We start from the raw sequence: 13,609 nt of genomic DNA, 5'->3' as shown, positions 1-13,609 counted from the left end.
TATATAACCCTCAGCATTCTGCCCCAGGAGAAAGCAACTGTGTTGATCCTATAGACATGATATTCTATAAAAAATAAGCTCCCTAACAGGAAAAATAAAGTGCCTCTATTATATTCAGTGTGCGTGATGACTAGGTTGTCTCTAAGAATAAATAATATATGGTTATTCATCTGAAGAAAGACCAGTGAATCACATTTCAGATACAAGAATAGGGCAGGTATTGAAGAAAAACTTAACTAGTATAGATCAAGAAAAATGTTATCGTGAGACTTGTATGAATAGAGCTGAGACTGGTTGTACTTTCATTACATAATTTTTACTGGGAGATCAATGCCACGATCATAGATATGAGCCCTGTTTAAATACTTCAGAAATGCATCCAAATCCAAATCAAATTTTATTGGTCACATACAAATGGTTAGCAGATGTTAATGCGAGTGTAGTGAAATGCTTGTGCTTCTAGTTCCGACCATGCAGTAATATCTAACAAGTAATCTAACAATTTAACAACAACTACCTTATACACATAGGTGTAAAGGAATGAATAAGAATATGTACATATAAATATATGGATGAGCGATGGCCGAACGGCATAGGCAAGATGCAGTAGATGGTATAGAGTACAGTATATACATATGAGATGAATAATGTAGGGTATGTAAACATTATATAAAGTGGCATTGTTTAAGTGACTAGTGATACATTTATTACATCCAATTATTAATTATTAAAGTGGCTAGAGATTTGAGTCAGTATGTTGACAGCAGCCACTCAATGTTAGTGATGGCTGTTTAACAGTCTGATGGCCTTGAGATAGAAGCAGTTTTTCAGTCTCTCGGTCCCAGCTTTGATGCATCTGTACTGACCTCGCCTTCTGGATGATAGCGGGGTGAACAGGCAGTGGATCGTGTGGTTGTTGTCCTTGATGATCTTTTTGGCCTTCCTGTGACATCGGCTGGTGTAGGTGTCATGGAGGGCATGTAGTTTGCCCCCGGTGATGAGTTGTGCAGACCTCACTACCCTCTGGAGAGCCTTACGGTTGTGGGCAGAGCAGTTGCCGTACCAGGCGGTGATACAGCCCGACAGGATGCTCTCGATTGTGCATCTGTAAGCCAAATTTCTTCAGCCTCCTGAGGTTGAAGAGGTGCTGTTGCGCCTTCTTCCCCATGCTGTCTGTGTGGGTGGACCATTTCAGTTTGTCCGTGATGTGTACGCCGAGGAACTTAAAACTTTCCACTTTCTCCACTACTGTCCCATCGATGTGGATAGGGGGGTGCTCCCTCTGCTGTTTCCTGAAGTCCTTCCTTTCCTTGAAGTAATCACAGATCTGAATTGGTTGGATTTAGGGTTACACATTTTGGGGAATATTCAGAGGTGGAAACTTTCTGTGGCAATATATGGGAATTAACAGAAATATATTCAAATTAATACATTGCTCAAAAAAATAAAGGGAACACCAAAATAACACATCCTAGATCTGAATGAATGAAATAATCTTATTAAATACTTTTTTCTTTACATAGTTGAATGTGCTGACAACAAAATCACACAAAAATAATCAATGGAAATCCAATTTATCAACCCATCGAGGTCTGGATTTGAAGTCACACTCAAAATTAAAGTGGAAAACCACACTACAGGCTGATCCAACTTTGATGTAATGTCCTTAAAACAAGTCAAAATGAGGCTCAGTAGTGTGTGGTCTCCACGTGCCTGTATGACTTCCCTACAATGCCTGGGCATGCTCCTGATGAGGTGGCGGATGGTCTCCTGAGGGATCTCCTCCCAGACCTGGACTAAAGCATCCGCCAACTCCTGGACAGTCTGTGGTGCAACGTGGCATTGGTGGATGGAGCGAGACATGATGTCCCAGATGTGCTCAATTGGATTCAGGTCTGGGGAACGGGCGGGCCAGTCCATAGCATCAATGCCTTCCTCTTGCAGGAACTGCTGACACACTCCAGCCACATGAGGTCTAGCATTGTCTTGCATTAGGAGGAACCCAGGGCCAACCGCACCAGCATATGGTCTCACAAGGGGTCTGAGGATCTCATCTCGGTACCTAATGGCAGTCAGGCTACCTCTGGCGAGCATATGGAGGGCTGTGCGGCCCCCCAAAGAAATGCCACCCCACACCATGACTGACCCACCGCCAAACCGGTCATGCTGGAGGATGTTGCAGGCAGCAGAACGTTCTCCACGGCGTCTCCAGACTCTGTCACGTCTGTCACATGTGCTCAGTGTGAACCTGCTTTCATCTGTGAAGAGCACAGGGCGCCAGTGGCGAATTTGCCAATCTTGGTGTTCTCTGGCAAATGCCAAACGTCCTGCACGGTGTTGGGCTGTAAGCACAACCCCCACCTGTGGATGTCGGGCCCTCATACCACCCTCATGGAGTCTGTTTCTGACCGTTAGAGCAGACACATGCACATTTGTGGCCTGCTGGAGGTCATTTTGCAGGGCTGTGGCAGTGCTCCTCCTGCTCCTCCTTGCACAAAGGCGGAGGTAGCGGTCCTTCTGCTGGGTTGTTGCCCTCTTACGGCCTCCTCCACGTCTCCTGATGTACTGGCCTGTCTCCTGGTAGCGCCTCCATGCTCTGGACACTACGCTGACAGACACAGCAAACCTTCTTGCCACAGCTCGCATTGATGTGCCATCCTGGATGAGCTGCACTACCTGAGCCACTTGTGTGGGTTGTAGACTCCGTCTCATGCTACCACTAGAGTGAAAGCACCGCCAGCATTCAAAAGTGACCAAAACATCAGCCAGGAAGCATAGGAACTGAGAAGTGGTCTGTGGTCACCACCTGCAGAACCACTCCTTTATTGGGGGTGTCTTGCTAATTGCCTATAATTTCCACCTGTTGTCTATTCCATTTGCACAACAGCATGTGAAATTTATTGTCAATCAGTGTTGCTTCCTAAGTGGACAGTTTGATTTCACAGAAGTGTGATTGACTTGGAGTTACATTGTGTTGTTTAAGTGTTCCCTTTATTTTTTTGAGCAGTGTATGAATACAATTTAAAATGTAGATATTTTTTGCATTGGATATATTTACCATATCAAATGGAGACAGAAACATAAACCCTTTACCTCATCATAAGTAGACATAATTACAAATTCTTAAGTCCTTCCAATATATATATATAAAATAATAAATGTAACGAATTGAACTTTAATTAAATGCGCTGAGTCTTCAAAAGAAAGGGAATTTTGAATGATCCCCAATGATCCATTGCATCTCCCAAAAATGTTTTCAACATACATCTGTAAAATTATAGTCTAGAAACTAAAGCTTTCATGGTCTTCCTCTCAGGCTTCCATGTCTTCTCCCTGGACCTCCTCAATGTCCACCTCTTGAACATCAAACTCTGAGGCTTCATCTTCACTATAATTTTCCAACCTCGTTGAGGATGTCTCGTTGTCAGGCTCAAAAAGCCCAGATGGCCACCAAAAAGCCCGGATGGCCACCAATTTTTCAACCCTTGTATTGGTCAGCCTGTTGCATGCTTTGGTGTGTGTGTTCCCAAACAAGGACCAGTTGCGTTCTCAAACAAGGACCCTTCCACCAGGTGGCTGATCAGATATGTTGGCTTCTCCATCCCAAAACCCTTACTTGGAAGTGTACTTCGCCAGACTGCCAAGAACCTTGCCCTCATCCAGGCCAAGGTGGCGAGACACGGTAGTAATGACACCATAGGCCTTGTTGTTCTCTGCACCAGACAGGATGCTCTTGCCAGCATACTTGAGGTCCAACATGTGCGCTGCAGAGTGTATGGGCTTCAGGCAGAAGTCTTCATGCTTTTTGATGTATTTCAGAACTGCAGTTAACTCTGCTTGGAGCAACAGTGAAGTGGGCAGGGCAGTACGGATTTATTCTCTTACATCTGAAAGCAGAGTCTGAACATCAGACAGGATGGCATTGTCTCTTTCAATCCATCAATGGCTACCTCTATAGGTTTCAGGCTGCTTACCTCTCTCTCCCAAAATACATAATCCAGGAGGATCCTCTTGATGGGGCTGTCCATATCGGCAGACTGTGATATGGCCATTTCTTGGAGAGACTCCTTCCCCTCCAGGAGACTATCAAACATGATGATAACACCATTCCAATGGGTGTTGCTGGGCAGCTTCAATGTGGTGCTCTTATTCTTCTCACTTTGCTTGGTGAGGTAGATTGCAGTTATAACTTGATGACCCTTTACATACCTAACCATTTCCTTGGCTCTCTTGTAGAGTGTATCCATTGTTTTCAGTGCCATGATGTCCTTGAGGAGCAGATTGAATGCATTAGCAGCACAGCCAATGGGTGTGATGTGAGGTAGGACTCCTCCATTTTATACCAAGCAGCCTTCATGTTCACAGCATTGTCTGTCACAAGTGCAAATACCTTCTGTGGTCCAAGGTCATTGATGACTGCCTTCAGCTCATATGCAATGTAGAGACCGGTGTGTCTGTTGTCCCTTGTGTCTGTGCTCTTGTAGAATACTGGTTGAGGGGTGGAGATGTAGTTAATTATTCCTTGCCCACAAACATTTTACCACCCATCAGAGATGAATGCAATACAGTCTGCTTTCTCTATGATTTGCTTGATCTTCACTTGAACTCTGTTGAACTCTGCATCCAGCAAATTAGTAGATAAAGCATGTCTGGTTGGAGGGATGTATGCTGGGAGAAGAAAAATTCAGAAATCTCTTCCAATACACATGCCTGTGAGCATCATTTACATTTACATTTAAGTCATTTAGCAGACGCTCTTATCCAGAGCGACTTACAAATTTCACTCTTTCTCACCTCACCGTGGGCGCCAGTCATGCTTGGCATGTCATGACCCTTTGCTTCCCTGAGGTAATACTTTGGAGTTTGAGTCTTTGGTGGCAGGAGTCCTCTGTTCCTCTGAGACCCTACTAGAGCTAGCCTCCTGCTTGTCCTTCCCCTCCTTCCAGCCTTGCTTGTTCAGGCTCAGGTGGCTCATCATGGTCATGGACAGCCGTGTGTCAGAGAAGCGTGACCATTCCACAAAGAGAGGCTCTACCACGTACGCCATGAAGCCAATCTGTATATTGGCAACCGAGTTGGATTGCCTGTCACAGAGTGGGGTTACTTCAAGATTATGTTTCCGCTCAATGTCACCTTGGTGGAAGAACTCCTCCGTCACTTTCTCGCTCCACTGTTTGCTGAGTTTCCACGGGCGGCAGGGGTTGCAGATGTCCGCACACTTCAGAGCCATCTGAAGGATAAAGTGTCGATGTCCTCCGTTAGTGAGGCAGAGCTCTCCCTTGTCCAAGTGTGTCCTGAACTCTGAAAGATAGTCATTCTGCCTGCTGATGTCCGTAGCCAGAATCAGGGATCCAAGCCTCTCCTCCATGTTCAATCTGTCTTCAGTGGGGAGGTGGGACAGCAGGTCTGATTCACGGAGCAGGCCCACCGCAGACTTCCAGTGGTGATTCTCCAAAACTGAGCTATTCTTGTACAGTGCTGCAAGGTAATGGTCCGTTTTGATGAGGAAAGGCTGGTTGACACCTGGATGGTCCAGATCATGGGTGGCAGCAGCAAGCAGACCCAGCAGGATATCACAGGAGGTCAGCGTCTCAGCAAGCTTGGGCTCCTGCAAGTAGCAATACATGGCCTGAGTCACATCTGCAGCGTGGACTGCATTGTGGTAGGGGTTCTGGCAGTGGTAGTCCTCTTGAATCATGACTAAAAATCTCCTAAGTTTAACCATGTCCAACTGGAAGAGCTCAATTAACCCATACGTGTTGAATAAGTGAAAGGTCAGGTTGACGAGGCTGTTCCCGTTCGTAAGTCTGTCAAACAGGAAAATATCAAAGTTCCAGTTTCCAACCTTCTGCAGCATTAACTTGGCTTGACCTGTGAAGTCATCGTCAAGGATGTAGCCTAGAGGGTTGGAGGCTGGGATGCCGTGAAAGAACCGTGACGAGGTGCATCAGAGGTGAACCAGTTGCATACACAACTCGAGCAAGACCATCAGCATTTCTCTGACTACGTTCCTCCATTGAGTCCAAAATAAATCTGATTCCAGGAGGACTGTGAGCTGTTGCTATCAATAAGGTACCTGATTCATCATTTTCACCTCAAATATAGGTAGAGGGACTTTTGTCAGAGGTTGTTTGTTGTGAGCACTGAGGGAACTTTATGCACGTGGCCAGATGATTCTGCATCTACACGATAAAGGCAAAAAAGTCGGATGCTACTAGAACTTTGTCGGTACTTAATCAGACCTAGACCCTGTCACACTGAACAAGCCAAGACGTACAACGATTGTTTACGACCTAAGAATTTGCCCACAACGTGGTCTGAGAAGTCAAAATCATGGCATAAATTAGGCTAAAATCGTACAGTCTGCAAAGGCCTTTAGCGAGTACTACTTCCTCCCAATTCAGCCCATACCTGGCATGAACTCGAGACCTCTGCCTTGCCCTCCTGAAGCGTCTTACCAGTCAGTGCCGCACGAATATCTAGCTATTTATTGGCGCAAGTGGGGACACTTCAGGCTGAGGAGTAAGTTTCACATCCACATTTCACATGTGCTACACTTAGGTCAAGGAAACATTTCTACAGAATTTGAACTTGGTCATTTTCTATCACAATAATTGGGATTGATTATTTCCAGGGAAAGTAATTTGGGTGAACTAAGTAGAAGGACCATTTCCTGATCCTGAATGAGTCAACAGAAGTGAAGTGTTGTGTTCTATTTGCTGTTGGTCTTTATTACCGTTCAAATGAATTTCCCATTTAGTCCGGTTTGACTGGTGACCTAACAACATTGTGCTCTTTTTTCAGCTGGGCTTAGGCTCCTTTCTCGGAATCATCGGAGCCCATTTGATAGAAGATAAGAGGCAGATGGTAAGAGTATTTATATTACGCCTGCGCTTCCATATTAGTTTCTATGCCACACCTCTATAGTTCTCTGCAGACGAACACCGCCAATAACCCAATTAAATTCGTCAAGCTACAATCACTTGACATTGATAGACTACGCCCAAATTGTGGTCTTCATGTGGCATGGGCACAGAAACACTGCTACCTTCACTAGCAGAATGTCACAGTTGGCTCACATGGATTTTACCATGACTGTCAGAACATGTATCTTAGGGCTTCTTGCGAGATTCAGCCAGAAATAAACATGTGTAAGAGGGGGACAGATGTCCACGCAGGAATGTATGGATGGACCTGCAGATGAGAGCCATGGGGTGTTGCCAGGGGCATAGCTACTCCCCCTAGCTCCCGAAATGAAGAATGAGTGTGTAGCGTGTCAGCCTTTATACACAAAAACTGGACGAGGAGCAAATAGCTAACAGTAAACAACAAACATCCAACGCACCCTAGTGCATTCCTCCTACTTCACACAGTGGAGCTGTTGCAAAAAACCAACAACATACAAATGTTTCATTTTGCACCATCCACATCCACACATGTATGCATGATTTTAGATGTCAACATTTAGAAATATTTTTGTTGATGTTGCCACATATACATCAACATATTTAGTAAGCATAGATGGAATATATTGCCATGGAAGGAATCTTGGCTCAGACACAAGTCCCTGCATTTGCTGGTAGCTGTTGAATGTGTTGTGTCACTGGCTACTGCTTCCCTCCTATCCTCTTTTTCCAGGGAGGGCTGTAGGGTGTTGTGGGTGGCAGGTAGCCTAGCGGTTAAGAGCGTTGGGCCAGTAACCCGAAAGGTTGCTGGTTCAAATCCCTGAGCCAACTCGGGTCAAAATCTGTCGGTGTGCCCTTGAGCTATGCAGTTAACCCTAACTGCTCCTGTATGTCGCTCTGGATAAGACCATCTGCTAAATGGATAAAATATAGAAATTGGTGTGTAATTGAATACGTGCTGTCTTTCTCTGAGGAGTGGAAGGGACTGAAAAGAGCTGGGTACCTTGCCAGATGTGGTGCAGGCACCAAGGTGACAGCCAGAGCACTCTATCATTGTTGCCCTCCCCTCGCCAGGAACATTCATACTCACGCAGGCTACATACTCAGTGACTTGACTTACATCATGTGTACTCATATACACACTCACCTCATGTAGTCATGCACACACTATCATAGGGCACCTGCAACAGCTACAATGCCACATTAAATGAATTATATTACAACTTCAATACATAATGTAGTAGGTAATACATCATATAAAATAAATAAATGTACAGCATTAGATGCAGAACAACAAACACAATGATTTATTCATGGAATGAGAATATTCCCCCTGATTTGACTTTGCTATGGAAGATAAGACAAAGGTCTGAGTGGAAAGCACTTTGTTTCTCTTGTCACTCTTTGTGTGTCTTCCAGCTGGTGGCGTCCATTATGTTCATCAGTTTCGGAGTGGTGGCTGCCTTCTGCTGTGCCATTGTGGATGGGGTGTTTGCAGCAAGACACATTGTGAGTACCAGTAACAAACACAGCGAGTAAGCCAAGTTCTAAGCAGCAAACATACAGAAGACAGATGCACAGGATACCATGCAGTCATATGGAATGTCAATGTTTCAGTGTTATTACATAGTAACCACACCAATAACGGATTTAATATATAAACTGACCATTGCCACTTGATTATACCATTGTTTTGTACCTTTTCAATTTTCCATGAGAAATTATTATTTACATACAGGTTACTTACGTATAGATTATGATACAAGTTCATTTGCATCTTGTGTTGTTGGAGTGTATTCTGCTGGTGTGGTTTATTTGTCACGTGCGCCGAATACAACCGGTGTTGACCTTACAGTGAAATGCTTACTTACAGGCTCTAACCAATAGTGGAAAAAAGGGATTAGGTGAACAATAGGTAAGTAAAGAAATAAAACAACAGTAAAAAGACAGGCTATATACAGTAGCGAGGCTATAAAAGTAGCGAGGCTACATACAGACACCGGTTAGTCAGGCTGATCGAGGTAGTATGTACATGTAGATATGGTTACCTTCTATGGGCTAGTTGGAATGCTAGCGTCCCACCTGCAGGACACAGCCAGTGAAATATCAGGGCGGAAAATTAAAAAACAACAAAATGTCATGATTCAACTTTCTCAAACATACGACTATTTTACACCATTTTAAAGATACACTTCTCGTTAATCTAACCACATTGTCCGATTTCAAAAAGGCTTTACAGCGAAAGCAAAACATTAGATTATGTTAGGAGAGTACATAGACAAAAATAATCACACAGCCATTTTCCAAGCAAGGACATGTGTCAATAAAACCCAAAACTCAGCTAAATGAAGCACTAACCTTTGACGATCTTCATCAGATGACACTCCTAGGACATTATGTTACACAATACATGTATGTTTTGTTCGATAAAGTTCATATTTATATCCAAAAACAGCATTTTACATTGGCGCGTGATATTCAGAAAATGTATTCCAAACCAAAACGGCCAGTGAATGTGCACATCAATTTACAAAAATACTCATCATAAACGGTGACAAAATACATAATTATTTTAAGAATTATAGATAGACTACTCCTTTATGCAACCACTGTGTCAGATTTTAAAATAGCTTTATGGAGAAAGCATATTTTGCAATATTCTGAGTACATAGCTCAGCCATCAAGGCGAGCTATTCAGACACCCGCCAAATTCGGGGCAACCTAAACTCAGAATTAGTATTAGAAATATTGTATTACCTTTGCTGATCTTCGTCAGAATGCACTCCCAGGACTGCTACTTCCACAAGAAATGTTGTTTTTGTTCGAAATAATCCATATTTATGTCCAAATACCTCCGTTTTGTTCGTGCGTTCAGAGCACTATCCAAAGGGTAACGCGTGAGCGCGGAACAAGAGCCGAAAAGTCAAAATGTTCCATTACCGTACTTAGAAGCATGTCAAATGCTGTTTAAAATCAATCTTTATGGTATTTTTAACGTAAAATTGCGATAACATTCCAACCGGACAATAGCATATTCATTCAAGAAGAAAAAGAAGAGGGGCTCGCTCGCGGGACCGAGAATATCCAATCCCTTTGTTGCCAGGCAGACCACTCAGTGAATGAGCTCCTATACTCTGCCCAGTGACAGGAAAATGCTCAAACCACTTTCTGAAGGCTTTAGACAGCCAATGGAAGCCTTAGGAAGTGCAACGTCACCCCACAGACACTGGAGCTTCGATAGAGAATCAAAAGAACTACAATTCTCAGACTTTTCACTTCCTGCTTGGATTTTTCTCGGGGTTTTGCCTGCCATATGAGTTCTGTTATACTCACAGACACCATTCAAACAGTTTTAGAAACTTCAGAGTGTTTTCTATCCAAATCTATTAATAATATGCATATTCTAGTTTCTGGGCCAGAGTAGTAACTTGTTTAAATTTGGTACATTTTTTATCCGGCCGTGAAAATACTGCCCCCTAGCCCAGACAGGTTAAAGTGACTATGCATATATGATGAAAAGAGAGTAGCAGTAGCAGTAGCGTAAAAGAGGGGTTGGCGGGTGGTGGGTGGTGGGACACAATGCAGATAGCCCGGTTAGCCAATGTGCGGGAGCACTGGTTGGTCGGCCCAATTGAGGTAGTATGTACATGAATGTATAGTTAAAGTGACTATGCATATATGACAAACAGAGAGTAGCAGCAGCGTAAAAAGAGGGGTTGGGGGGGCACACAATGCAAATAGTCCGGGTAGCCATTTGATTACCTGTTCAGGAGTCTTATTGCTTGGGGGTGAAAACTGTTGAGAAGTCTTTTTGTCCTAGACTTGGCACTCTGGTACTGCTTGCCATGCGGTAGTAGAGAGAACAGTCAATGACTGGGGTGGCTGGGGTCTTTGACAATTTTTAGGGCCTTCCTTTGACACTGCCTGGTGTAGAGGTCCTGGATGGCAGGCAGCTTAGCCCCAGTGATGTACTGGGCCATACGCACTACCCTCTGTAGTGCCTTGCGGTCAGAGGCCGAGCAATTGCCGTACCAGGCAGTGCTGAAACCAGTCAGGATGCTCTCGATGTTGCAGCTGTAGAACCTTTTGAGGATCTCAGGACCCATGCCAAATCTTTTTAGTTTCCTGAGGGGGAATAGGCTTTGTCGTGCCCTCTTCACGACTGTCTTGGTGTGTTTGGACCATTCTAGTTTGTTGGTGATGTGGACACCAAGGAACTTGAATCTCTCAACCTGCTCCACTACAGCCCCGTCGATGAGAATGGGGGCGTGCTCAGTCCTCCTTTTCCTGTAGTCCACAATCATCTCCTTAGTCTTGGTTACGTTGAGGGATAGGTTGTTATTCTGGCACCACATGGCCAGGTCTCTGACCTCCTCCCTATAGGCTGTCTCGTCATTGTCGGTGATCAGGCCTACCACTGTTGTGTCGTCTGCAAACTTAATGATGGTGTTGGAGTCGTGCCTGGCCATGCAGTCGTGGGTGAACAGGGAGTACAGGAGGGGACTGAGCACGCACCCCTGTGGAGCTCCAGTGTTGAGGATCAGCGTGGCAGATGTGTTGCTACCTACCCTCACCACCTGGGGGCAGCCTGTCAGGAAGTCCAGGATCCAGTTGCAGAGGGAGGTGTTTAGTCCCAGGATCCTTAGCTTAGTGATGAGCTTTGAGGGTACTAGGGTGTTGAACGCTGAGCTGTAGTCAATTAATAGCATTCTCACATAAGTGTTCCTTTTGTCCAGGTGGGAAAGGGCAGTGTGGAGTGCAATAGCAATTGCATCATATGTGGATCTGTTTGGGCGGTATACAAATTGGAGTGGGTCTAGGGTCTACTGCTGTTGTTTCTTTACTGATGTGTAAAACCTAAACAGTAGGATAAAATGTGGATATGATGACTTTGTGTTGCGCCCCAGGACCTTAGACCCTACTACGCCGGTCGCTGTGATTTCCACGCCAATTCAAAACCCTCTGTTGATTATGAAGATGTGAGTGCACACTTAATTCCTGTTGACCTCATATCACCACTTTGTTGAAAGGTTGCCTTAAAATTGTTTAAATGTTGCCTTAGAGTTGAAAATCCATTACTTTCACATAATATAGAGCATGGCCCATATGCATTATCATGTCATAAAAGTGACTATCTGTGTTAAATCTAGGTTCACTGCCAGACAGCAGCCCGGGCTACCTGTAACTTACGTGTGAAATCCAATACCTGTTACTGCTGTGACCTCTACAACTGTGGCAAGTGAGTTTGCTAAGCCTCCTTCACAAATTCCTGTCATTAGAGGATTATTTTGATTATTTTTCTGCCTGAGGGGCAGCTAAACTCAGCTCAATTTTGTTTGATTATTTACTTGTTTGCCTCAAATGTATACATTTGTTGTTTTAGTGTCTTTTTAGTTTCTTTAAGGTCAGCACTGCTTATGTTTCAGAGAACACCCTCTTTTGGGACATGCGAATAAAGATGTTTTGAAAAAGTTTAGGAAAACGTCCATGATTTGGAAGTAGGTCCCTTTCTTTTAGCCCCTTGTGAAACATTGTTGTGGTTGATTTTAAGAGTAGCTGTGTATAAGTCTTCCTGCTTGGAATACACCATGGGAATGATTGGATGCCCTGCCCTCACTCTTACATGAAGACCAATCCTCATACCTGTTTCCCAACTCTCTCTCTCTCTAGTAGCTGTAGCTACAGTAGTTCCCCCTTTCCAACTTGATTTGAAACGGTCATCCGTTTTACAACCAAAAGGTGCACTTGTGTTCATTTCTATGTTGTTGATTTGGGATTTATGCCTGCCTGTCATTTTCCTGTCAAAAATACACAATGAATGTCGTAGGTATTACACATTTCTCTTTAGCCTTGCATCTCAATAAGGTGGTTCTTACTTCTGTATGTCTTTACTCGTTCTCCTTCTTGATCTCGTCCACCCACCTCTCCCGCACACTGGCCCAGCCGTGTGGAGCTTATGGGGGGCTACCATGAGTATACGGAAGTGGGGAGCTGCGAGGACGTGGTGCACCTCTACCACCTGCTGTGGTCCGTCATCATTCTCAACATTGCCGCTCTCTTCCTGGGCATCATTACCGCCGCCGTGCTGGGAGGTTTCAAGGACTTGGTGAGACGAGCAGCAGGGTTGTATTTATTAGGGCACATCCTAGCATAACGTTTTAAAGCGTTTTTCAACAGAAAAAAAGGAAAGCAAGCGGTTATTATTAGACAAGTCCAGGTATTCCCCCCCGGATGCAAATTCTCAGTATATGTGGCCCTTAGTGTTGCCCTTTGTGACGTGCACACACCATGAACCACAGGTATCAGTATTGCTCATTATATCTTTGTGTTTTGGACAGACGCCCATGCTGACCCCTGACTTGTCTGAATCAGAGCCCCTTCCTGCAGCCCCTTTCACCTTAGTGTTTCCAGCTCCCAGCAGCCCCTCGTTCAACCCCAATTACAACATTGCCCCCTACCTGCCACCCTACACTGCCTACGACCTGCAGGTAATATACTACTAATACCCATCATACATTATCCCCCACATAGCCACAACTAACAGGAATAATGCATTAGGACTGAATACTAACTTGAACTATGTGTGGGTGAGTCAAACTTTTGAGGAGATCACGCATTTATGTCAATGGTAAATATGCACAAATTCAAGTTACACTGGTGGACTTCAAGTTAAGATTCTGTCCTTACTGCTTGATCATACTATG

The 13,609-nt window shown here is 44.4% G+C and overlaps 2 protein-coding genes across 2 annotated transcripts in view; one reads left to right on the top strand and one right to left on the bottom strand.

Annotated features, from left to right (window-relative positions):
- Positions 1 to 13,609, top strand: part of LOC106611519 (transmembrane protein 255A) — a 35,611-nt gene that overhangs the window by 18,389 nt on the left and 3,613 nt on the right. The window contains exons 3-8 of the mRNA XM_045724970.2: positions 6,805 to 6,867; positions 8,325 to 8,414; positions 11,813 to 11,884; positions 12,056 to 12,144; positions 12,816 to 13,011; positions 13,244 to 13,393. Of these exons, the coding sequence (XP_045580926.1) occupies positions 6,805 to 6,867; positions 8,325 to 8,414; positions 11,813 to 11,884; positions 12,056 to 12,144; positions 12,816 to 13,011; positions 13,244 to 13,393 (660 nt within the window). The remainder of the gene's footprint in view (positions 1 to 6,804; positions 6,868 to 8,324; positions 8,415 to 11,812; positions 11,885 to 12,055; positions 12,145 to 12,815; positions 13,012 to 13,243; positions 13,394 to 13,609) is intronic.
- LOC106611493 (high affinity 3',5'-cyclic-AMP phosphodiesterase 7A-like) lies at positions 4,708 to 5,937 on the bottom strand. The gene has a single exon (XM_045723830.2). The coding sequence runs from the start codon at positions 5,855 to 5,857 to the stop codon at positions 4,826 to 4,828; it is 1,032 nt and encodes a 343-aa protein (XP_045579786.1). The 5' UTR covers positions 5,858 to 5,937; the 3' UTR covers positions 4,708 to 4,825.

The sequence above is a fragment of the Salmo salar genome, chromosome 09, assembly GCF_965601325.2.
Source record: "Salmo salar chromosome 09, fSalSal1, whole genome shotgun sequence".
NCBI lineage: Eukaryota > Metazoa > Chordata > Actinopteri > Salmoniformes > Salmonidae > Salmo > Salmo salar.
This window is presented reverse-complemented; position numbering and strand designations above follow the sequence as displayed.

Bases quoted from the DNA above. Each gene is read 5' to 3' on its own strand.
- LOC106611493 (XM_045723830.2), bottom strand. From the start codon at position 5,857: ATGCTGCAGAAGGTTGGAAACTGGAACTTTGATATTTTCCTGTTTGAC.